A 23,765-nucleotide genomic window follows, 5' to 3' on the forward strand; every position below is an offset into this window, starting at 1 on the left:
AAAAATATTGGACCGCCAAAAACCCCAACTGCGGCGGCACCGGGAGCCGGTTTCGCACAAGACCCGATTTTTGCAAAATGGCTCCCGCACTTGAGTGGCTAACGAATTTGTTTGTTTAAAAAAATGATTAGCTATATACTCTCTGTTCCCGCCACTTCAGCATTTACTGAAAGAGTCTTTTCGGTCATGAATGTGAAGTGGCAGGAAGAGAGAAACCTAGCTTCATTAAAAATTAATTAAAAATGAGCTCTTGAAATATATAAATTTAGATTTGGAATGTTTGGATTCATATAATTCATTTAAAAATAATGAAAAATTGTTAGGTACTGCAAAAAGTACAAAAAAATACATTTTTAAAAATATTTATTTACTCTTTATTTACCTCCTTTAAAATCAGATATACTCTATTTCTTCAAATAAAAGTTGGCAACCCTAGCCATGCTTGATGCGCGCACGATCGTCAGTAGGATACATCCAGCACCGCGACCTTGAGCTGACGTACGTCGGGGATGGACCGTGAATAAGACGCTTAAGCTGTCGTGAATAGTGAAGTTAGTCTCAGAGCATAGGTTTATTTTATTGCTCTGAGGTGCCACTATATTATATTGCGTACACTGCGTGTAGACAGAGATTTGAGTTTTCGCTGTCTACGATTGCGTATAATTATTTAATTCCAAATTTTTTATTTGTTCTAATTTTTGAAATTGTGTTTTTTAAGCAATTTTCCTTTATCTGTGCAATAAGACCTTGATCAGTGACCGTTCCTCAGAGGAATAAACCTGAGAATAAACCTATAGAGTTCTTATATTGAGACAGAACAAAATACATATTTTCTAATCTACTTACTCTTAGTCAATAACAGCATAAGTCAGATTGAGATAGCGATAGAGTATCTGCACTGTCTTTAAACGTAGCGCGCCGGCAGTCAGTTTGTTTTCCAACCAGCTGGTGGGCTCAGTGCGTCAAGTGTTTTTAACGAAATATTAAGAAAATATAAAGTGTATAGTGTTTCTTTTTATTTGTCAGTGTGCTAAAATGACTATTGTATGTTTAGCTATCGGCTATTACTAGTCGAATGGGAGTTTTGGATGAAAACAATGAAAAAATATCTTTCCATCGGTAAGTGATTTTCAGCAAATTGATAAATATTTATGTTCTAACCCTATTTGAATCTACCCATTTTTTATTTAGCTCTGGAAATCTAAAACAAAATGAATTTATTAATAATCTCAAAGAGAAACAACAAACTAAACAGATAAGTCAAATAAAACAACCACGTGGTATTTTTTATTTTCCTGCTGTAGAAAATTTACATCTATTATTTGCTACAACAACAACATATAAATCTGATATAAGAAACAAAATAAATAAATCAACGTTAATATGACATAGATTTTTAGCCATAAATCGATAATATACGCTAGATGTGTTACAACACTACGGTGGTAAACAAAATGCCAAACGTGATAATATTGTGACATTTTTTAAAAATTATTTAATTCTTTTGTATTCCACAACCCCATAAAGTGGGTAAATGTTACAGTTACAACATAAACTTATAAAAAAGCGCTTGATAAAACCTTCAAATAGGGTTAGAACATAAATATTTATCAATTTGCTGAAAATCACTTACCGATGGAAAGATATTTTTTCATTGTTTTCATCCAAAACTCCCATTCGACTAGTAATAGCCGGTAGCTAAACATACAATAGTCATTTTAGCACACTGACAAATAAAAAGAAACACTAGAATCTAGATACACTTTATATTTTCTAAATATTTCGTTAAAAACACTTGACGCACCGAGACCTCCAGCTGGAAGGCAAACAAAACATAGCCGGCGCGCTACGTTTGAAGACAGTGCAGATACTCTATCGCTATCTCAATCTGACTTATGCTGTTATTGACTAAGAGTAAGTAGATTAGAAAATATGTATTTTGTTCTGTCTCAATATAAGAACTCTATAGGTTTATTCCTCTGAGGTTCAGTGACCTTTATTTAACACATTTTTTTTGATTTTAATCCATGATTTTAACAAGACTGTTCACGGGAAGTACCCTGTAGATTTCGATTCCCTTGCAAGTACTTGCGAGTTTTAGAATATATGCGGTTTTACCAACGATATAGTAGGGCAAAGATGCGTTGTGAAAGAGCAAATTGTATACCCGATACATCGGCTATCGGGATCCGATACCGATATCGGATCGGATAATGTGAAAACGCTCTAAATTGTATCCGATATCGGATCGGATAATGTGAAAACGCTCTTACCGGGGCGTGCCGGGGCATAGGATATATATTTTTTTAATGTAATTATGCTTTTCGCAATAAATCTGTTTTACAAGACATTGCTTTTTACCAAATTTCAATATTCTATGTACACGGAAAGTACCCTGTAGGATTTGATTGCCCTGTGAATGTCGAAATTTGCGAAAATTTTCAGCATAAGTGGCTGTATTGTAAATTTCATTTTTTTCATAAATATTCATAACAAAAAAACAAAAGTTTCCGTCAACTGAAATTTCAGATAGTGGAGCCAATTTATAGCCAATTTATTTATTAATGGTCAACTGACAGCTGGAAGGCCAACCGTCGGACAATCTGTAGCAATGTTGGAATGGTTGCCATGTCGGTTCCAATATGGTTGGCACCAACCACAGACATATATCAAGATAGACTAAGCGAGTGTATGTACTTCCCGTGTCCAAACTAAGTTTATGAAACTTACTTGACGCTGGCCTACATTCAGTCCGCGCTTGCAGTTCGCCAAGGAAAGACGTGAAGCTGAATAAAGTAAAATGCCGAATTGCGCCGTTATAAACTGTAGAAACTCCACAGCTGTGAGTGGCCGAGTTAGCAGAGATGTTTCCTTCCACCGGTAAGTAATTTTCTAATCAGAATATGCACTATTTATTTTAAAATCAAATAAAGAATATCTGTGGAAAACGATCGTGACAAACACGGATACCAAATCATACGAAATGATTCGGAATACATTGCGGCTTTTACTTGGCACGGTAAAGATCGCGTCGTATGATAACAAGCAATGAATAGCGTCTTCTCATTTTTCTGTTCTCATTTTTCTGTCCAATTTTGTGGTTAGTGATGTTCATTTGATGCAACAGTTCTCGATTCTAATCGATTTTTTAATCGAACAGAAAAATGATAATTTGAAGGAGCAATTTTTCAGAAAAAAAGGCATAGATTTTTTTTTTGTCATTTAATACGACTTGACCTAGAACTTTTAAGTATTTTAATACAAAGGTACTAAAAATAAATATTATGACATGGACGCCATTAGTTAAAGTATCATCTTGGGAGTTTTTTAAGAAAACTCCTTATTGCTTAGACTATGTTTGTTTTTTCAGTTTTCCAAGTAACCCGAACATAAAAGAAAAATGGATCGATGCAACGGGACATAAAGATTGATTGATTGACAGTTTCATTACTTTCTTTCGATGGCCTCTCTAGTACGTAGTACATGGTAACTCAATGGGCATATGTAAGAAAAAGCTAAAACACATTAGTTAACTTGTTAGAATATTAAAAAGTTTATAACTTTATTTTATCATTCCTCTGTCTATGGTAATTAATATAAAAAACATTTGATTAACGAATTCGTCGGAAAACCTTAGTTGCGTTGTATATAACAGATTATTATTATTATAATATATACGTATTATATAGTATGCAATATAGTTGTATTCTTTTAATTCCTTATATGTATTTATAAACTGTGGTTATTTATTATTATGTAAATATATATGTATATATATATATATATATGTGTATATAAGTATATGTATTTCACAATATGGGTAAAATAACCGCAATATATTATATTCTATACATGCAAACATATATAATTATTTTATTTCTTAATTAATTGTTTTATTATCTAACAGCAGAGAGAGACACTTTAGACTTAAGCATTTTGTTGTCTGGTGGGGCCCTGAAAACCAGCGCTATGCTGACCATATCGGCATAGCATAAGCTGAGCGGCCTTACCCTTTAGGTCGCCAGTCGCCACACAAATCATATTCTTAGTTTTAATTTTTATGTTAGATTATAATTAAGAGTGTATTTTTATATTGTTTCTTTATTTTTTTTTCTTGTTTGTGTTGGTGGTGGTAATTTGGTGTGCCTAATAAAAATTATTTTATTCTTCTAATTATCATTTTTCTGTCTTGAATCGATTTAGTAATCGATTACGATTCATTTATTTAACTACCTCTTAGACATAGATCTAGTTTGATCTGATTTCTTTCGATTTACTTCGATGGGATAGGACGATACTAGAATCGCCGCGCGTGTGGCGTCCTAATCGATTTAGCGTAAAATGAAATTACCATCACTAAAAAGCGCTCGTGACGTCATAACGCGTCAAGGTCAGTACAAAAAATATGACACGCTTGGTTTTCATACAGATCGCGGTACTGGTACTTGCGTTGTCTACTTAATATACATGTCTGTGGCACCAACCGAATCGGAGCGTTATTATGCTATAAAGGCAACATTTGACGTCTATTAATTTTATCTTCGAAGAAGAGAGGTAACTTGCCTAAAAACATCGATAAAGTGAACGATACGGACTTGGAACATAATAATTAATAATATGTCGATCGGACTTGAAACATAGTGCAATTGAAGTAATCATTGCATTCGATTCTAGATTACAGATTTCGATTTTTCAGTAACGTCTCTAGTATTTAAAAAGAAAAACAGTTAACTGACCATTGAGATATACATATGGAGACGACACCGCCTACATCACATATGTTCCGCTCAACATAAGCCATATGGCTTAACTGCACTCAGTCGCTTTAGTGCGATGCGGTCGCGTTCATGTTTTGTTTGTTTTAAAGCAAAAAACCAAGAAACTCATCGAGTGTGTTGCGATATTGCACTTATAATTCAAGTAATGCGGCAAAGTGAAAAGAAATAACTTTTCATCGGTAATTAATTAGATAATCATTGTTAAAACTTGGTTCGAGCAAAATTTTTGGCTGGCGCCATTTTGCGTCATTTGTCATAGACTAAAAATTTAAGAAACGGCATTGGGTATGAAAGATGTTTATATATAGCATAGTTACTGTATTGTTTATTATGGTGGCAGTACACATGGGCCCAACGTGTTGGGCCAACGGGTTGGGCCAACGTGTAGAGAGCTACTTGGCGGTATATTGGCTTCATTAGCCTAGTTGGCGCCAATATTGGCAGGCCAACCGAATGTTGTCGGTTTTTTGTGCACACATCAAAGGATCTTGGCGCGCTCCGCAAACAGCGTTCACACGTTGGTGTCTTGTTCAGTTTGTTGTTACGCGTCAGCGGAGACAGTATCGTTGCGCGTCAATGAAATTTACGTTTAACCATGTTCCAATAGCGATGTAGGCCCGAGGCGCCGATGTGGACAAGCAATGAGGTTTTACAATTCGTAGAATTGTATCGACATGAAGGAATAATTTGGAATCCACGGCATGAACTACACAAAAATAAAAACCAATCTCAATAAATCAGATGTTTTATTTTCTATTTATTATATTATTCTAGATGTTTTTCTTATCTCACTTTCATACAATGCGATAAAAAAAAATATATTTATAAAAAGAGTAAAATAGTATTAAAAAGTAACTTGTTCTTAAAAATTAAATAACAATATACAATGAGCGTGGTTTTGATCAAATTGTGCTTTATTACATAAATAATATTATCATTTAATATAATAATATTATATAATCTTTAAAGTTTCGTTTTATAGGTAATTAAAATTAAATTAAGTGTAAAATGTACACATTTTAAACATTTGAAAAAATCTAAACATAATAATGTTTTATTTATACAGAAATAAAAAAGGACAATAGAGATTGGAAAATGGTATCATCGCAGACGGCAGAGTACATTCATTGTTATTGATGCACATGTACGTAATAATTAAACGCACTGTATAAATAAATTGCCGCGGCTGCAAGAACTTCTACGGACTACGTCCATCCTTGAAGCGCCAATGCAGAATGATCTGTACGCCAATGTGTGAACAGGAATCTTGATATCCTTCATTTTTTCCCAACACGTTGGCCCAACGCGTTGGCCCCATGTGTACTGCCGCTATTACAGGAGTTTCCAATACGGCTATTCGTCAAGTCCAAGCTGTCCAAGTCAATTTTATAATGTGTGTATCTGTTAATACTTATTATTTCATTTTATAAAAAATTATAAGCAGTTTTGATCTACATTAATATCATTATATCGATATTTTCACATGGCATACTGGTAATGAATATACAAATATAGGCATGTGTAAATAATAATATGTATTACCTGTATAAAAGTAATATGTATAATTGTATATTATACATGTAAGTATGTACCTACATAATATTAAGTGGACTGTCCACTTATGTAATGTGACTAATGATATTGAGGACAAAATAAAAAATAAGCAGTATCAAGATCGTTCAGTCCATTTTTCCTAGGGTTGCACACTCAAAATTTTGATTTGCCTATTTGCCATCAGATTCTGGTTTACCTATAATATTAGATGACGTAAATTTTTATAGTGGAAAAAAATAATTTTACACTTTTAAATATTGTACTGTGGATATTATTTGAAAAAAAGTTAAATCATGAAAGATGAAAATAAATTACCTATGTATCAATTTTATTTTTGTTACATTGATTGGTTTTGATTGAAAAGTTTTTAAATGATAAGTTTATTATGTAATAATTTTAAAGTGAAACTTTTATTACATCGTCTCAAACTTTTTGGTCTGTGTAGCGCATGTCGCGTGTATCGCGGCTGCCGAGTAGGTATATCTACTCGGCAGCCGACCGTCACGCGACATGCGCTACACAAAGCAGTGTTCGGAACCGTTCGAACAGTTTCACTTTTACGGTGGTTTCATAAAATCACACAACATTTTTTAGGGTTCCGTAGCCAAAATGGCAAAAACGGAACCCTTATAGTTTCGTCATGTCCGTCTGTCCGTCTGTCCGTCTGTCACAGCCGATTTACTCGGAAACTATAAGTACTACAGTGATGAAATTTGATGGGAATATGTGTTGTATGAACCGCTACAAAAATATGACACTAAATAGTAAAAAAAAGAATTGGGGGTGGGGCCCCCCATACATGTAACTGAGGGATGAAATTTTTTTTTTCGATGTACATACCCGTGTGGGGTATCAATGGAAAGGTCTTTTAAAATGATATAAAGTTTTCTAAAAAACATTTTTCTTAAAGTGAACGGTTTTTGAGATATCAGCTCTCAAAGTCGTAAAAAGTATGTCCCCCCCCCTCTATTTTTATAACTACGGGGTATAAAATTCTAAAAAAAATAGAGGTGATGCATGCTAATTAACTCTTTCAACGATTTTTGGTTTGATCAAAGTATCTCTTATAGTTTTTGAGATAGGTTGATTTAACTGTAATTTATTATATTTGCTGCTACGGAACCCTTTGTGCGCGAGCCCGACTCGCACTTGGCCGGTTTTTTTTATTATTTATTAGATTAATTATTTTTTTTGTAACATTGATTGTTCTTAAATTGATAAGTAATAAGCAAAATATTTACAAAGTTTCGCCTCTATATCGGTGAGTCGATGACATCGCTTAATCTGACTCACAAGCCGCCCCGCGCCGCCGCGCTTGCAGCACCACAGATCTAGTATCTGTGTGCAGCACAGATTTTGTTCGTGGTGTCTCCCGTGTCTCCTGACTCCTCTATACGTAGTATAATATATATATATATTAGTATAATAGCTCAATGTAACTGACACATTATTTTAGCGACGTCAGTTTTTTAAATCAGAAATTGTATACTAAACAACGTCTCTCCTTACATAATACATACGGTGGCCTGGAAGAGATCGCTACCTAGCGATAATTATTTTCCTATTAGTTGTACTTTATGTGTCTCTATATCTTTTGTGTGTGCAATAAATAATTAAATAATAAATAAATATTATGTTTAGAAGGGTTTATTAGTAAAAACTAAAATCCATTATTAAAATTACTCGTATCGGTCATTATTATTACAAACTAGTGGTCCGCCCCGGCTTCGCCCGTGGCGATTTAGTATCCTATGTCCTTCTCCTGGCTCTAAACTACCTCCCTGCCAATTATCAGCTAAATCGGTTCAGCCGTTCTTGAATTATAAGTGGAGTAACTAACACGACTTTCTTTTATATTTAGGGTCGATTTTTCAATGCTTGGATAAAACTTATCCGTCCAATAAAGTATTACACGATAATATTAAAATGTCACGTAAACTGTCAAATACGGGCAATTAGAATGTGTACGGTAGAATACCTACGTTTTTAAAATGGTAGTTTTATACATTATTCGACGAATAAGTTTTATCCAAGCATTAGCTCCTGAGACACAGTATTTAACTAATTCAGGAGCCTATGGATTCATATTTAAGCTGTACCTATTTATTTATGTCAATAAAGTTATTATTATTTATTTATTATTATTTATTAAAAAGATATGTAATTGTAATTGAAAAAAGTTAAACAAATGTGAAGTTCTAACAAAACGAAATAACATATTATTCTATGCCGTTGTTACTTGTTACTAAGTTACGTTTTTGAATTTTGTTGAACTGTCAAATGTTGCCTATTAAAATGGCTCTACTATAGGTTCCATATGACAATAGCTAACAACAAAAAAATTTACACCTCTCACCTCGACATCCGATAACGATTTAGGAATGTTTCAGTCACTAATACATGCTAATACCTAACTTATTTCTCTATTATAAGTTAATTAAATAAAATAAAACAAGGAGGTATGGTATGTTGTTTCAACAGTTCTTATATATTAAAGATCCCATTCATGAGGACAAAACTAAATTCATAATTTTTTACTCCTTTCTCCATAAATGGTATGCACATCTTTATATATAAAAATGAATCGCAAAATGTGTTGGTAAGCGCATAACTTGTGGGGTGCGTGATAATGGATATTAATTACACTAGGTACAGTACCTTTGGGTGATGCACAAATAACCACACACTCACAGTTTTAACGTTTATTATCTCCGCACAGAAGGAGAGAGACAATTATCAGATACAAGCAACACTTTGGGCATGAAAATACAAGAACAAAAAAGACACTGACTAGATGCGCATTCGGTAACTAAGATCGAACTGTTAATTTTACAATTGTGAAGAAACTTGAAGAAATATTCCGATCTACCCGCTGGGACCGTGATAATTTCGTCGCGGCACGCATACTACGCGAATACCGCGACTCCGTCATAAAATAATAAATATTATAATTATTTTGTATGAGTGTAATGCATGTCTGTATTTTTTGTGTTTTGTGTAATGAATGTTTAGTGTTATAATTAAATACGAATATAAATATGAAATAAAATATTTAAATACTTGTTGTGTGTAATATATACGTATGATAAAATACATACACTAAAATATCGTGTGTTAGCCACATCACACCCCTCCAGAGACCGGGTTAAGGGCGATAAAAGTCTGGAAAGTGAACTCTCCTCCCAGAGCGAGTGGTATATGCCACAGGAGCACTGGGAAGAGGTAGGGGAGGATCGGGAGGTGGAAGAGCGGGAGAAGGAAGGATTTCGGGAGAAGACGACAGTAAATAGGCTGGCTTCAGGCGGTCGATGCTAACTGTCGTTGACTTTCCTTTTAATTTAATTTTGAAAAATTTGTGATCTCTTGAAATGATGAATTCCACCTTCCTACCTCCACAAACTCGAGAACGGCTGAACCGATTTCGATAATTCTTTTATTATTATATTCCTTTAAGTACGAGGATGGTTTTTACGTAGAGAAAACGTAAATATGTATGTACCACGGGCGAAGCCGGGGCGGACCGCTAGTATTATATAAATTTATACAAGACAAAACAATGCAGTACCTATCTATGCTAATGATTAAACCAAAGTAATATTTTCTAATTGAGTGATGAGGTCCATATGCTTGAATGAGTGTGGAGATTTAGTAAAGGAGTGTAACAGTTGCAGCTTTTCCTCATCTCTTCCATTATAGTACATCTGGAACTGATTTGCTAGACACTGAGCTTCTTTACCATTTAGCACATTCTGAGGACAGAAAGTAAATAATAAGACAATTACAACAGATGTCGTTATTATCAATGACAAGAAAAAAACTTTAAAAAAATCTTGGTTTTTATTTTCATTTTATTAATAGCTTTCAGCCCGCAGCTAACCCGCGTTTCTTAAGGATGCGTATAAAGCAAAATTACCAATCTTCGAAAACGTAAAAGTGTGAAAATTAGAGCTAACTTGGTGATTTTTTTTTGTCGAGTAAATTTTAATATTTTATGTTTTTGATTAAACAGAATCGTTGAACATATCATCTAGTTTGATATATATTTTATTTTTTAGATTTGGTCTTGAATATTACACGTATCATCTAATAGAAGATTGGTAATTTTGCTTTATACGCACCCTTAAGACATACCCGCATGAAAATTAACATTTTGTAACATTTTGTTTTGCATTATTATTCCTAACCAAGATGTGAGTGTGAGTAAATGCATTGTAAACATAGAAATCTAAATAACAAGACACTAGAACTGCTATAATGTCATAATTAGTATAGAAACCACGGTCGCCAAAACACACACATTTAAACCGATAGTTAAACAGTATACACAAGTAAACTATGCCTTTTATTGGATAGCTTCATTTCAGTGAAAACTAACTTAAAAAATTAATTCAGCATTTTAATATGTACCCAAACACACGATTTTGTTTATTTTAGATAACATCCCTAGGTACACAAGATGTTTAGTTTCAGAAAAATACAAATACGAAAAAATTCGGCTTTTCTACAACAGAGGGCGTTAATTTTCAATAGATGTATCTTTGAACCAAAACACATAGAAATAAGGTTGAAATTTGTGTTAAACGTGATAATAATAACGGTCGACTGTGTCATTCATTGTTATTTTATTTCTATGGTGACATTCATATTACTTGTAATTTTTAAATTTCTATAAAAAAATATTTACCGATGAAATGTTATTACTATATTAGTATAATTAGAATTTGTGGAAGAATTTCTGCAATGGGAAAAGCTAAAACACACCATGTTTACTCACACGTCTCTAGAGCAATGAACACACTGGTGGCTTGAGAGTCACCTGAGTGGTGACACGGTCACATGTGCTTGTGACTTCTAATGTCTTGTTATTTAGATTTCTATGGTTGTAAATGAAACATTTAGGTACAAAACTTTTATATGAAACATTATTCCTCCATAACATGGGTAAGATTTAATGTGAAATAGCAATATTCTTTGACATGCAGCAAAATGAGTATGGGTCAGCTGGTAGAATGAAAATGTATATAATATATTTTACCTTATCATATTCGCCCCGCATCAAAACAATACCCTTATCTTCCAGCTCTATGTAGTGAAACATAGTCAGGCATTCTGGAGCATTCTCTTTATGTACCTGTAAGTTGAAGATAAAATATTAAACTACAATTATATTTTAGACTAGCTGCGGTTTCTCCCGCATTTCTGAAATTAGCCAGAACAAACATACAAACAAAAATTATAAAAATTACTATCTTGGTATATGTACAGTGTATATATCCCATATGCATTAAGTAATAATTTTTTTTTTATATATAATTATTATATTTTATATCAAAATTTAAAACAGACACACCAATTTTATGATTGGTATAGAATATATAGATTAATACTATGATCAAGATATCACAAAACTAACCTGAAATGCTAAGAGGGGAGTGAAATGAACTGCGTGTCCATAGCTCTGACACATGATAAATTCGTAACCTTGTTCTCTTGGCAAGGGAAAGAGGAAAGTTGGGTTTTCAGTCATTCTCTCTTTGATTTCCCGATACAATGGTGAAGGAATTGTAGCAGATATAACTTCTTTATTTTTATGATACTCTTCCCAAATTAGTTTAATTTCAGAGGCATCTTTATCTTGAACAAGATTGATTTTGAAAATTTCATCCAGCTTTTTATCTTCTACTGCCAATTTATCATTAACATCTTTTTTGGGATTTAAAACTGATGAATACTGTCTGAAAAGTAAAATTGATCAATTTGAGTTGACATCACATAATATTATAGTGATTTGTACAATAATAATGCATGTTCTTATGCATTATTATTGTATGCTTAGCTTCATAATTAATGAATATATTATTATATTGAATATGTACCTAGTGTCCACTGAAGCAAATTTCTTTTTTTTCTCTTGCTCTCGACTTTTTTCTTGCTCTTCAAGTCTCTTCAAAAACTCTTCAGGAGAAGTTTTCTGCAAAGATGCAATGCGCTCAGCATACTTTTCAAAGTAAGGGTTATTTTGTAAATTTTCCATAGCCTTTTCACACTTGCTAGCCGTCGTCATTATATTTTTAGTACTCGCGATTTTATAAATATAATTTGGCAACCGCTTCAGACAGATTGCCATTACAGCGCTTGAAGGTTTTTTGAAAAAGTTACTATTTAAGAATGTTAGGCAAATTACACCAAATCAAAAATTATTATATAAACATTATAAATGATCGTCATTCATCATCCGCTGAGAAGTGAGAGCAGTGAGCACGGTTTTTCTCTCGTTTTTCTCCCTCGACCCTCGTGACAATTGACAAGTTGTCATCTGAGTACTGACTAGTGACGTTTGACAATGACATAAGTCTCAACCGGCTCGCCAAACTGGCCCCCGCAAAAAAAAAATTAGTTTAAGCTATTCATCATCATCATCATCATTACCAGCCTTTGTTCGTCCACTGCTGGATGAAGGCCTCTTAACCTTTTGCATAGCTTCTATCGCGGGCCTTGAGGGCGGGCGGCGACCGAATGTAAAAATTCATTTAAAATATTGGAATTTTCGCGGCCGACTGAGCTAAATAAATTCGTATAAAAAAATAGATACACTAGATAATTTATTATGTTGCTATTAGCAACGCCTTTAATCACTTCATATATTAATATATGAAGTGATTAAAGGCGCAAATTATCCCTTTTTGAAATTTTCGATATTGTCGATAGAGGCGAAAGTATTGTAATTTTTACTGATTTTCGTTTTTATTTTTTTATATTATATGCAGGCGATAGCTGTAGAAGCTCTGTTTAGTACCAAAAGAAACCTTGAACTGAGTTCTACATGTGACAAAAATACCACATTCTAGCCACGAAGTTATTATGAGATATAGATTTTCAAAGAATGTCAGGGTTGTCCCTAGTAAACAAAATTATATATAATTATCATCTATCTATTACCAAGTTTTTGTTTATGTTTTAGTCGTTGTTGCCGCGGCACGCTCGCTTCGCTCGCTCGGCTCGTGCATGGGGGGGTCACACTTCGAACCTAACCTACTGAGTCGAATTTGACAAACAATTGACAGACAATCACACATTCACAAAAATAATTTGTGTCACGAAAGTCGTAAAAATTTACGACCTTTTATGCGACGAGTTTTTAAATTCAACTCGATCACTAAGTTCATAAAGATAAAATTTGCATTTCATTCCAAGATAGTCTCGTGGGGAGTGCGGTTCAATATCGCGTTCTAAATTCAACTTTATCACTTAGGTCATAAAGATTAAATTTGTATTTCTTTACAAGAGAGTCTCGTAAGGAATGCGGTTCATTATCGCGTTTTAAATTCAACTTTATCTCTTAGTTCATAAAGATTAAATTTGTATATTTTCTTTCCATGATAGTCTCGTGGGGCCGCATCAATGATCGAGTAAACATGACTCGATTATTTGTCTTGATCATATCGCTAAACGATACATCGACGATTATTAGAAATTGCATTTAATTAGAAATATATGTATACGTATAAAAAAATAAAAAAATATACACAAATGAAAGGTTATTCCATCTTTTTTAATAATCGACATGTTTGAATTGCTTCTGCAAGACTTGACAGTACAAAACGGCATTTTTAGCGGAGCACTCGCAGACGTCCTTTCGATGTTTTACGAATACGCAGTGTTTGTAATCGATTACGCAAGTAGTTTTTATGAAAGCATAAGATTTTTCGATTCGAATAATCTTATACCTCGGCAAAAGGGGAAACGCCTGCGAGTGTTATCCATTACTTAATGATCTAGGGTCATACTGATAAACACGTACATGTGCCGGCATTAGTTCCAAATATTGCCACGTATCGAAAGTTCCGTGCAAAGAGGATAATATAGGCTGTTTTCCAATTACAGAGCATAATGCGACTCAGTGCCACACAATGCCGAATTATGCTGATGCTTAATTGGAACATGAAACGCACCAGCAGGTTGCGCTAAGTTCAGTGTTGAAAAAAAAAATATTCATAGAGTGAGCAATAACCTCATTAATGTGTTAATAAAGTGGTATACATAATAATTGGTTGAAAAATATTTACGGTTATTTTAAGTAATTTGGATTTTGATTATTTCATTAACATTTTTTTCAATGTTTGTACCTTCATCCATACTTATATTTATTTTTTTAACATAATTTGAATTAACTTTGATTATTTCGAAAAAACTACAATGAAACGAAAGCTTTAAATTTTTTTCCAACAATTAATAATTACTAACGATAAATCGATTGCACGCATCAATTCACGCGCATTACTTTTTCTAGTGCTCGATTGTGCGAAGCGTTGCTGTAGTTGGAACATTCAACGTTAAGCATTATGCCGCATAATGCGCTCTAGTGCTGTAATTGGAAAACGGGGATAATCACTACGTTTGGGAGTATTCAGAGAGAAAGCTTGAAACTTATAAGCGCTTATCGGCGCTTGTCATGTTCATATATTTTCCTGCGCGGGTTGACAGCACTGACAGGAAAATATATTAACATGACAAGCGCCGATAAGCGCTTATAAGTTTCAAGCTTTCTTTCTGAATACGCCCTTAGTTCCGTGTAGCACTATTTTTGTGTATGGTAAGCTGGATCTCATCAGCTGCTTGCTATGACAATCGGTGACAATCGGTGACAATTGACGTTACAGTGACGTTTCGAAAGAGCTCATATACCTGCCGTCTATGATATCTGATTGAAAATGAATATTGTGATGAATAATGAATATTGAAATACAACATGCGATATGAAAATATAATGCAATGATATTGGTGTTTACCTTTAAATAGAAACACTTCAATTACTAAAACATATTTTTATGAAAAGGTAAGCTTTTAGAATATTTGGGACCGCAAATAAAACACAAATTCCTTAGAATAGGTCATAGGCTCTAGTGGGGCTGTAACAAGATTTATTTAGCTATTACAAAATAAAAATAAAAAATAGACTAAATGAAATATCAATTTCAGATAATAGGACAAATAATAATTATTGATCGATTTGAGTTAATTTATACCATTTTATACCTACCTTAGTTTTATTTTATTAGTTAATACTATTAATAATTGTACGATATATCGGATTTTGCTTGATTTATTTAATTTCAGTATCACAAGTTAGAAATATGCTACGAATGATGCAAAAGCTTATTTTGTGTACACGGTGAGAAGGGGCGCGGGGCCATGGCGGAGCCCGAGGCGGCGTCCGCTGGCCTCGCTGACGCCGTGCTGCTGGCACCACTCACCGAGGACTCTTTCCTGCACAACCTGCATGTCCGCTATAAAAGGGACATCATATATGTCAGTAATGTAGCATCTTCATTTAGTTGCATCCTAATATACTAATTTAACAACTATTACAAGTGACAAATAGCCAATTATTATTGTTATAAGCCTTAAAGCACGATTTTTGTTTTTCATATTGATAATAATTAAATTTAGTTTTATCACTTGTAAATACTTCTACAGAAGAGCTTACATGTCGCTTGAAATTAGGAGTCAAATATTAATAGTTAAATACATTAGAATAATATAAAAGATAAACTTTAAAATAAAACATGCTTGCCTCAAACAACACACTCCACATGGAATGTAAAAACATTTAATCAAACCCATTTATATTAATTTGTCTAAAATAAATTAACTAAAAATCATAAATTAACACATTAACACGTTTGTGTTAAGTAAAACAGCATTACTCACGGAGTAGTGTACAACATTCAAAGGAAAAACTAATTTAAGTGGGTGAAACCTTGCGACCCAACTTCTTTATAAATGGGATACATTTTTACTATCAGTTGTGACATTTTTTTAACCTAAGATTTTTTTGAGTAACATCTTACCTTCTAATGTGCATACAAAAAAACCTAGTCCTAATAGGATCACTTGTAACAGCCTATGTGCTCAGAAATTGCTAGACTTATATGATTACTTGAAAGTTGGCACTCATACTAAAGTCTTTCATTACTCAGAAATTAAAGGTAAAGACAGAATAAACTAGTTCATCACTTAAATATTGAATGAATAAAACATTAACCTTGTTCTGTCACAGTCAGGTAAATAAGAGCTTAAAAAGATGGTTTTGGTTTCAGCGCACCTTGCAAGTTTATCTTGCAATATCTAGTGTTGTTAAATTGAAGCATTGTTAACTTTCAATTAATATTAGGCTTTACATTTAGTTTAAAAGTATACTTAGATCGAAGTAATCAAATCTTAAATATTGTATTGGGTTGCTGTTGTATATATTTGCTTACTAGCTTCCACCCGTGGCTTCGCCCGTGTGGTGTTTTGATAAAAGGTAGCCTATGTTCTTTCTCAGGGTCTAAAGATTGTCTGTGCCAAATTTCATCAAAATCGGTTGAGAGGTTTAAGCGGGAAAGCGTAACAGACATACAGAGTTACTTTCGTATTTATAATATTAAGTAGGGATAGTTCTAAAAAGGGTTTTTAAATACCTAACAATTAAATTTCCATATAAATTAGAAATTGGTATAGTTGAATTCAATCAGATTTATTGACTAACAGTGACCAAATCAGGTAATGTGGGGTGACATGGCAATGTTGGTTGGTTGCAGACATATGTGGGTAACGCGCTGGTGTCGGTCAACCCGTGCCGGCCGCTGCCGCTGTACTCCGCCGAGCTCGTGCGCACGTACCTAGCGCGTCCGCCCTACTTGCTACCTCCGCATCTGTAAGTTTTGTCATACCCCTACCCTACTATAATTATTGTATTATCATATTTTAATTAAAATAAAAGCGGCCAAGTCCTTGTCGGACTCGGCCATGAAGGATCTGTAGTATGAAAGGTAAATTGCGTTTAACGATTTACGTCGTTTTAAAAAAGTTACAGTGGGAGTGGGGGGGACACATTTCAGTCACAATAAAGAAAAAAGTAATATTTTCACTTCTAAGATGGGGAAGTGAACAAAATTTATGGTTTTGTATTTATTTTAACAAGTGGCTGTGACATCCGGACAGACAAACAGATAGACAGAGATGACGAATCCATAAGGGTTCCGTATTTTGCCGTTTGCGTACAGAACCCCATAATTGGGTCAGAATAAATGAAAGATTGAACAAATAAATCGTGAAACCTGCTAGCTACCAACCAAACAAACATACATACAATATTCACACAATTAAATATGTATTGTAATTCTGAGTTCATAATGATTTTTATTATCTTTATAATTTTTTTTAGGATTAATTATTAAAAATAAAATCAAAGACTGAGTTTATATCGGTAGGTACGCAATAACTGCCACGGCATACCGATGGGTCCGAGATCGCAATGAGAACCAGTGTATAGTCATAACAGGTGAGTAAACCGATGTACTTATGTAAGCGAATGTGTAGTCTGCAACCTGGACAGCTAGAAATCTCTCATAAAGTTATATAATAATTAATAGCTTTCATTAATGTCCACATTTTCATTATATGATTGAAATGAATTAAAACTTCAATAATCTCCGTCTTTGCCAGTCGACATTTACATCAGTCATCACTCATCATACCTGAAATAAAATACAAAAAAGTTATAGGTAACGTCACTCGGACGGAAAGAGGTCCGCAAAAAATTAGTGTAGATAGGTCACCGACACAACATTCGAACTTGAAAACCAGCACTGTAACGCACAAACTCTCCGGGTGGGTCCCTTGGGGCAGGCGAGAGCGGGTCGGGCAAGACGGAGGCGGCGCGCGTGTGCCTGCAGTGCGCGGTGGTGGCGGGGGGCGGCGCGGGGGGGACCGCCGGCGGCGCGCTGGCGGCCGCGGGCACGCTGCTCGAGGCCTTCGGCAACGCCGCCACGGCGCGCAACCACAACGCCAGCCGCTTCGTGAGCTCTTCTAATGTCTATTAGAAAAACATAAAAAGTCTATTGAATAACTTAAGGGGCTGACGAGACCCAATTTAACAGTGATTGCGCTCTCGTTTACTCCCATACGATTGGACAGTGTGCGCAAACGAGAGCGCAATATCACTGTTACTGGGCGGGGTCAGTTCGTAGAAGAAAATATGTGATTTAAGGAAAAGTGTGGGTCATATGCGAAATATGACTCGTTAGAGGTTCAGGTATGAATATGTTGTTATAAATTGCAGACGCGTACGTCAAAAAAATAAAGACATAGAATCGTTTAATGATGATTTTAAGACCAATCTTTGCAATTATTTTCTATCGAACCTATTTCGTCCAATTATGTATCGAGTCCGTCCACAGTCTTCGAAATATGATGAATTGATGGGCTAGAATAAATATATTTTCTTTAAAAACTGCTCAAATAACTTCAATTCTAACAAAATTGGGTCTTGTCAGCCTCTTTTAAGATTAAAATATTCTGCCTTTACGAGTTCTCGAGGGAAAGGTATCTCGTGTGACTCGCTTTCGCTAATGCCGAAATCGTTTTTTAATTAATTTGTACCTCGCAAAAGTACAAACCTATCCTATTTAACTATAATATTATAAATTAGGAGCGATGTTTTTTAATAATATATAATGTTACGGCTAAAGGTAGGTGTGAACATAAACTTAAGATTAGCCGGTTAAACTTAGGTTTATCTTCAAGAAGCAGCTAAAGCTCGATAACATATTTGTTTGCGTCGTGATATTCCATCTTTAGCCGGTTAATGTGCACATTAACCGAAACGGAACGGCTAAAAAAGTACTCGATGGGCGCGCCGGGCCGGCGGATGGCTTGATTTTAACACTTAAACCTTTCTGTAATGGGCAAATAGAACAATAGCGAGTCGGTCGGCCTTCGCTCGCTCGGCTCGTGCGTGAGGGTTGCAGTTCAAACCTAACCTAACCTACTGAGTCGAATTTCACACTTAAACCTGTCTGTAATGGGCAAGTAAAACAATAACGAGTCAGTTCTAGCATATTTCGTGTCAAAATAGTAAACATTATTACATTGTTTCCTTTTCCATTTCCTTCTACATTTTTAGCCAAGGGCCTGCGGTTACACTTAAGTTTAGCCGGCTAAAGATAGAACAAACTAACATTAACACCTCGTCGAAGATAAACCTAAGTTTAGCCGGCTAATCTTAAGTTTATGTTCTCACCTACCTTTAGCCGTAACATATAATATACACTACGAATAAATATTTCAGGGCAAGTTATTAGACATAGAGTTCGATTTCAAAGGCGAACCCGTCGGCGGACACCTGACGCACTGTGAGTATATTAAAATTTATTCATACGCATGAAACGAAATAAAGTTATAACATATCGTATCTTTTTCAACATGCAGACCTTTTGGAAAAGGTGAGTACCGTATAACAAAAATTCAAATTCAAATTCAAATTCATTTATTAATTGCTTGAACACGTACATTAGATGTTTTGTATTACAAAGTATTGCGTAACAGTGTTCGCCATCTGAAGTCTGAACTGGCATGCAATCGTATAGTTTATAACATATATAACATATATACATTAGAAAATTAATTTGACTTAATTAAAATACATTGTAGTAGTCCCAATTCGATTAAATACCTAATAAAATGATGTCTAAATTATTCTAATGTCATAGTTTTAAAAAGTCAGCGTTTAAAAAAAATATATAATAATAAATAATGATAATAAACCGAAAATAGATATTTAGATAATAATAATTCTCATGTCTGGGTAGAGAAAAACTCATTTAAATTATAAAATGTTCCGTCAATAAGCCATTTTTTTAGTCTTTTATTAAACAATGCAATTGGTAATTCGCGTATTAATTTTGGTATGGCATTATAAATTTTAATAATCATAAAATGACAGCTTTTGCGATATAAAGCAGTTTTGCACATCGGTAACATGAGTTTTTCTTTGTCTCGGGACGGAAAAAGACTACATTCATTCGCTTTTAAAAACCAATGTGGATTACTTTTAACAAAAATACCAATTTGAAAAATATAATATAACGAAACAAGGGTCATGATTTTAAGTTTTTTAAAAAGAGGTCTACAGCTCTCTAGTGGCCCAACATCACACAAAGCTCGAATACATTTTTTTTTGAGCTATAAAAGCTCTATTGATATCAGTGGAGTTACCCCATAAAATTAGGCCATACCTTAGAATAGATGCGACGTATGCGTGATATGCTGTTATCGCGGTTTGCTGATTTACTAATCTCCTGAGCCTTCTCAATGCAAATCCGAATTTGTTAATACGTGAGCACACGATACTTACGTGGCTCTTCCAGTTACAGTGAGCATCCAGAACAATACCTAGGAGAGTTGTTTCATCTACTTGTTCGATTTTAATTCCTTCATGAAATATTTTATGATGTCTAGGTTGATTGCCATAATTTCTAAAATTAATGATTTTTGTTTTATTTATGTTTATTGTCAAATTATTAGATGTCATCCATTTCATTACTTTTTGTATAGTCATACTAGATTTCCGCCCGCGGCTTCGCCCGCGTTTTCAAAGGAAAACCCGCATAGTTCCTGTTCCCGTGGGATTTCCGGGATAAAACCTATCCTATGTGTTAATCCAAGTTACCCTCTATATGTGTGCTAAATTTCATTGTGGAGATATGGCGATTTTACCGTATTTTTTGTGATTTATCATCTGTATAGGTAATTTCTACACACTGCATGCGATTACTGAGGTAGGATCTGATCCAGTCAAGGACTGGACCACGTAGACCATAGATTTCACACTTGTGTAGAAGTAATTCATGATCTACACAATCGAAAGCACGACACATGTCAAAGAATATTACACTCACTGGTTTACGTTTATCAATACTCTCCAAAATACCTTTCGTAAGTGAAAAGGCTGCAAGCGTTGTAGATTTGCCTTTTTGGAATCCATTTTGTTCCTTTTTTATAATAGAGAATTTCTTTAGAAAGCTTTCAATTCTTACATACATCAGTTTCTCAAATAGCTTTGCAATAGTAAGGATGAGGATAATTGGTCTATAGTTGTCCATTACCTGTTTCTCACCTTTTTATAAATTGGTTTTACAACCGATAGCTTCAGTTTATCTGGAAATATTCCCTCGTCAAAAGATTTATTAATTACTAGCGGTCCGCCCCGGCTTCGCCCGTGGTACATGTTTACGTTTTCTCTACATAAGAACCATCCTCGTACTTCAAGGAATATACTTAATAAAAAAAGAATTATCGAAATCGGTTCAGCCGTTCTCGAGTTATGCGCTTACCAACACATTTTGCGATTCATTTTTATATATAAGAAAGATAAGAGAAGATATGGGTCAGCACATAATATGTAAGTTCTTTATTGCACCATTTTAGTATATGCGTCGATATGTCATCATAACCGACGGCGTTTGTATTTTTTAGGTGACGGATAGATTTACTAACTTCGTTTTCCGAGCATGGTAATAAAAACATTGAAGAATTTATTCCTTTGAAACTTTTACTATTAAAGTGAGGTTTCAAATTCATGTTACAATTTATAAAATAGTCATTAAAAGCTCTAGAAATTTCTTCAGGATTAGATATGTATCAGCCGATCGGCCCGATCCCCTAATTTTATTGACTCTAAATTATTTATACGAAATTTACAATTATCAGATTTATTATTTATTATATTCCACTTAGCCTTAGATTTATTCTTGGCGTTGCTTAAATAGAATGAATGAAAATTTCTTTGTGATAGAATAATCAACTTCTTCAGCATCTTTGCGTAAGATGTATACGTAGTTTTATTGTATGTATTTTTAGTTTTGTAATAATTGTAACGAAGTTCTCTTTTTCGCACACTTGACACTCTGATACCCTTTGATAACCACTTAGGAGCTACGGTGTTATACTTGACGTGTATTCTGTACACTGGAAAGCAAAGGTTGTAAAACAATTGTAAAGTATCATGGAAAATATTAAATGCTTCATTACAAGAGTGTTCTATAACGTCATTCCAAGTAAGACTGTTTTGCAAATTCATTTATTAACAGACCGTGAGGTCTAGATCGCGAACACCGCTCACACGGCTCTGTTGCAGGAGCGCGTGGCGCACGTGGCGGAGGGCGAGCGCAACTTCCACGTGCTGTACCAGCTGCTCGCCGGCGCCGACGCGCACCTGCTCAGTGAGTGCCCCGCCGTCGAGCTCTTCGCCATTCATATTTAACGTTAACGTGGATTTTTAATAATAATTATTATTTTTAATTTTTTATTTGATTACATACAGGGTTTCCCAGAAGTCGACGTCGAGCCGAAATTTTCTGACAGGTAATGCCACACCAGTTATCAGAAAAATTAAAAAAAAAATGTAGGTCATGTATTTTTGAAGTAATGGAAATTGAATTTATATTTTTTTTGGTTTTATGGCATTCAAATGCTTTATAAATATAAATTTATAAAGAATAGAAAAAATTCGATCACAAATGGTTGTTAATCATCTCAATAGATGGCGCGCGGTGTGTCCCTACAGACACATAAAACTGAAAGAATAGAATAAATTCGATTGCTCTAACGGGTCACGAGTGGCTGAGTTGGTCAGGCATCCGCCCCGGAATGGCGCGAAAGGATGCGGGTTCGAGTCCCGCCTCGTGATCGAATTTTTTCTATTCTTTATAAATTTATATTTGTAATGGAAATTTTTTTTAATTCCAGAAAATGTACACCATGTGACAATTTATTCATTGCTGTTGTTACAGATATTTACTTTTTGCCAATTTTTTTTTCTCTTACGTCATCCCGAATAGTTCTTTATGTAACCTGTGATCCTAAACCCTGTACCGATCACTCCAACTTGTAGGAAAATGTCATTTTGTACCGTACCAAGTTTTCAAAATTCATTTTTCACACTACTTCAACTGATCGACCTGAAAAAAAAGTACTACTCCAGTTTGACAAGTAGCTTTAAAAGTTAGCGCATTTAATAAGGATTCTAACGTGTTATAACACTTACTCCATTATATCGGCCATAATTTTTTTTTGTTAAACAAAGTCTGTTTTTAACAATTTCTTTGAATTTACAAAAAACGATTCTAGTGTACGGCTAAAAATGGTTAAAAATGGTCCGCATTTTTCTGCAAGGACGATACGCAACGAAGATTGACATCATTAATCAAATTGACTTAAAGTAATTTATTATTTTGGATATGTGATTATCGTTTTTCGTAGAAAATGGTTAGATATTGTGCTGTTTACGGATGTATTTCATCAGAAAAACGTGATATTTTTTTACGCTAGTCACAAATGTGCCAAACATAAAGCGTTAACACACACATTTGCAGTCTCTACAGTGTGACTGTCAAAACGATAATTTTGTATAGAGTATCCGGGGTGTGACTTAAGTTAAAAAAGTGGCTGCAATCTCATTGCTTTTATAATATGAATGAGTTTTTTGCTTGTAAACACTAAAGATAGAAAAGGTAGATAGTAATAATAACTGTAATGTAAAATGTTAAAATTAATGTAAAAATATTATATTGTATTTTAGTTATACACATAAATATTTGTATGCCAGTT

General features: G+C 34.2%; 2 protein-coding genes across 2 annotated transcripts in view; one reads left to right on the plus strand and one right to left on the minus strand.

Moving 5' to 3' along the window:
• Window positions 1–9,735: 9,735 nt before the first annotated feature.
• On the minus strand, window positions 9,736–12,649 carry LOC149908201 (ATP synthase mitochondrial F1 complex assembly factor 1). Its single transcript, XM_090101644.1, has 4 exons — window positions 12,209–12,649; window positions 11,746–12,067; window positions 11,368–11,463; window positions 9,736–10,081 (listed from the first exon to the last, which is right to left on the minus strand). The coding sequence occupies exons 1-4, from the start codon at window positions 12,457–12,459 to the stop codon at window positions 9,914–9,916; spliced, it is 837 nt and encodes a 278-aa protein (XP_089957770.1). The 5' UTR covers window positions 12,460–12,649; the 3' UTR covers window positions 9,736–9,913.
• A 2,308-nt stretch (window positions 12,650–14,957) lies between these two features.
• The window catches only part of Myo95E (Myosin 95E), a 33,722-nt gene continuing 24,914 nt past the window's right edge, over window positions 14,958–23,765 (plus strand). The window contains exons 1-8 of the mRNA XM_090101645.1: window positions 14,958–15,168; window positions 15,450–15,641; window positions 16,916–17,031; window positions 17,588–17,658; window positions 18,006–18,175; window positions 19,447–19,510; window positions 19,587–19,600; window positions 22,294–22,378. Coding sequence (XP_089957771.1) covers window positions 15,525–15,641; window positions 16,916–17,031; window positions 17,588–17,658; window positions 18,006–18,175; window positions 19,447–19,510; window positions 19,587–19,600; window positions 22,294–22,378 — 637 coding nt within the window. The 5' untranslated portion in view covers window positions 14,958–15,168; window positions 15,450–15,524. The remainder of the gene's footprint in view (window positions 15,169–15,449; window positions 15,642–16,915; window positions 17,032–17,587; window positions 17,659–18,005; window positions 18,176–19,446; window positions 19,511–19,586; window positions 19,601–22,293; window positions 22,379–23,765) is intronic.

The sequence above is a fragment of the Colias eurytheme genome, chromosome 5 (assembly GCF_061535395.1).
Source record: "Colias eurytheme isolate Ceu_HAF_F1 chromosome 5, ilColEury1 Martin Lab GWU primary, whole genome shotgun sequence".
Classification (NCBI taxonomy): domain Eukaryota; kingdom Metazoa; phylum Arthropoda; class Insecta; order Lepidoptera; family Pieridae; genus Colias; species Colias eurytheme.

What these genes read in the sequence shown, in the direction of transcription:
- LOC149908201 (XM_090101644.1), bottom strand. Translation starts at nt 12,459, where the DNA reads ATGGCAATCTGTCTGAAGCGGTTGCCAAATTATATTTATAAAATCGCG. An exon ending in CTCCCCTCTTAGCATTTCAG is followed by an intron (nt 11,464 to 11,745) that starts GTTAGTTTTGTG and finishes TTCAACTTACAG; the next exon opens with GTACATAAAGAGAATGCTCC. An exon ending in TGCGGGGCGAATATGATAAG is followed by an intron (nt 10,082 to 11,367) that starts GTAAAATATATT and finishes TTCTGTCCTCAG; the next exon opens with AATGTGCTAAATGGTAAAGA.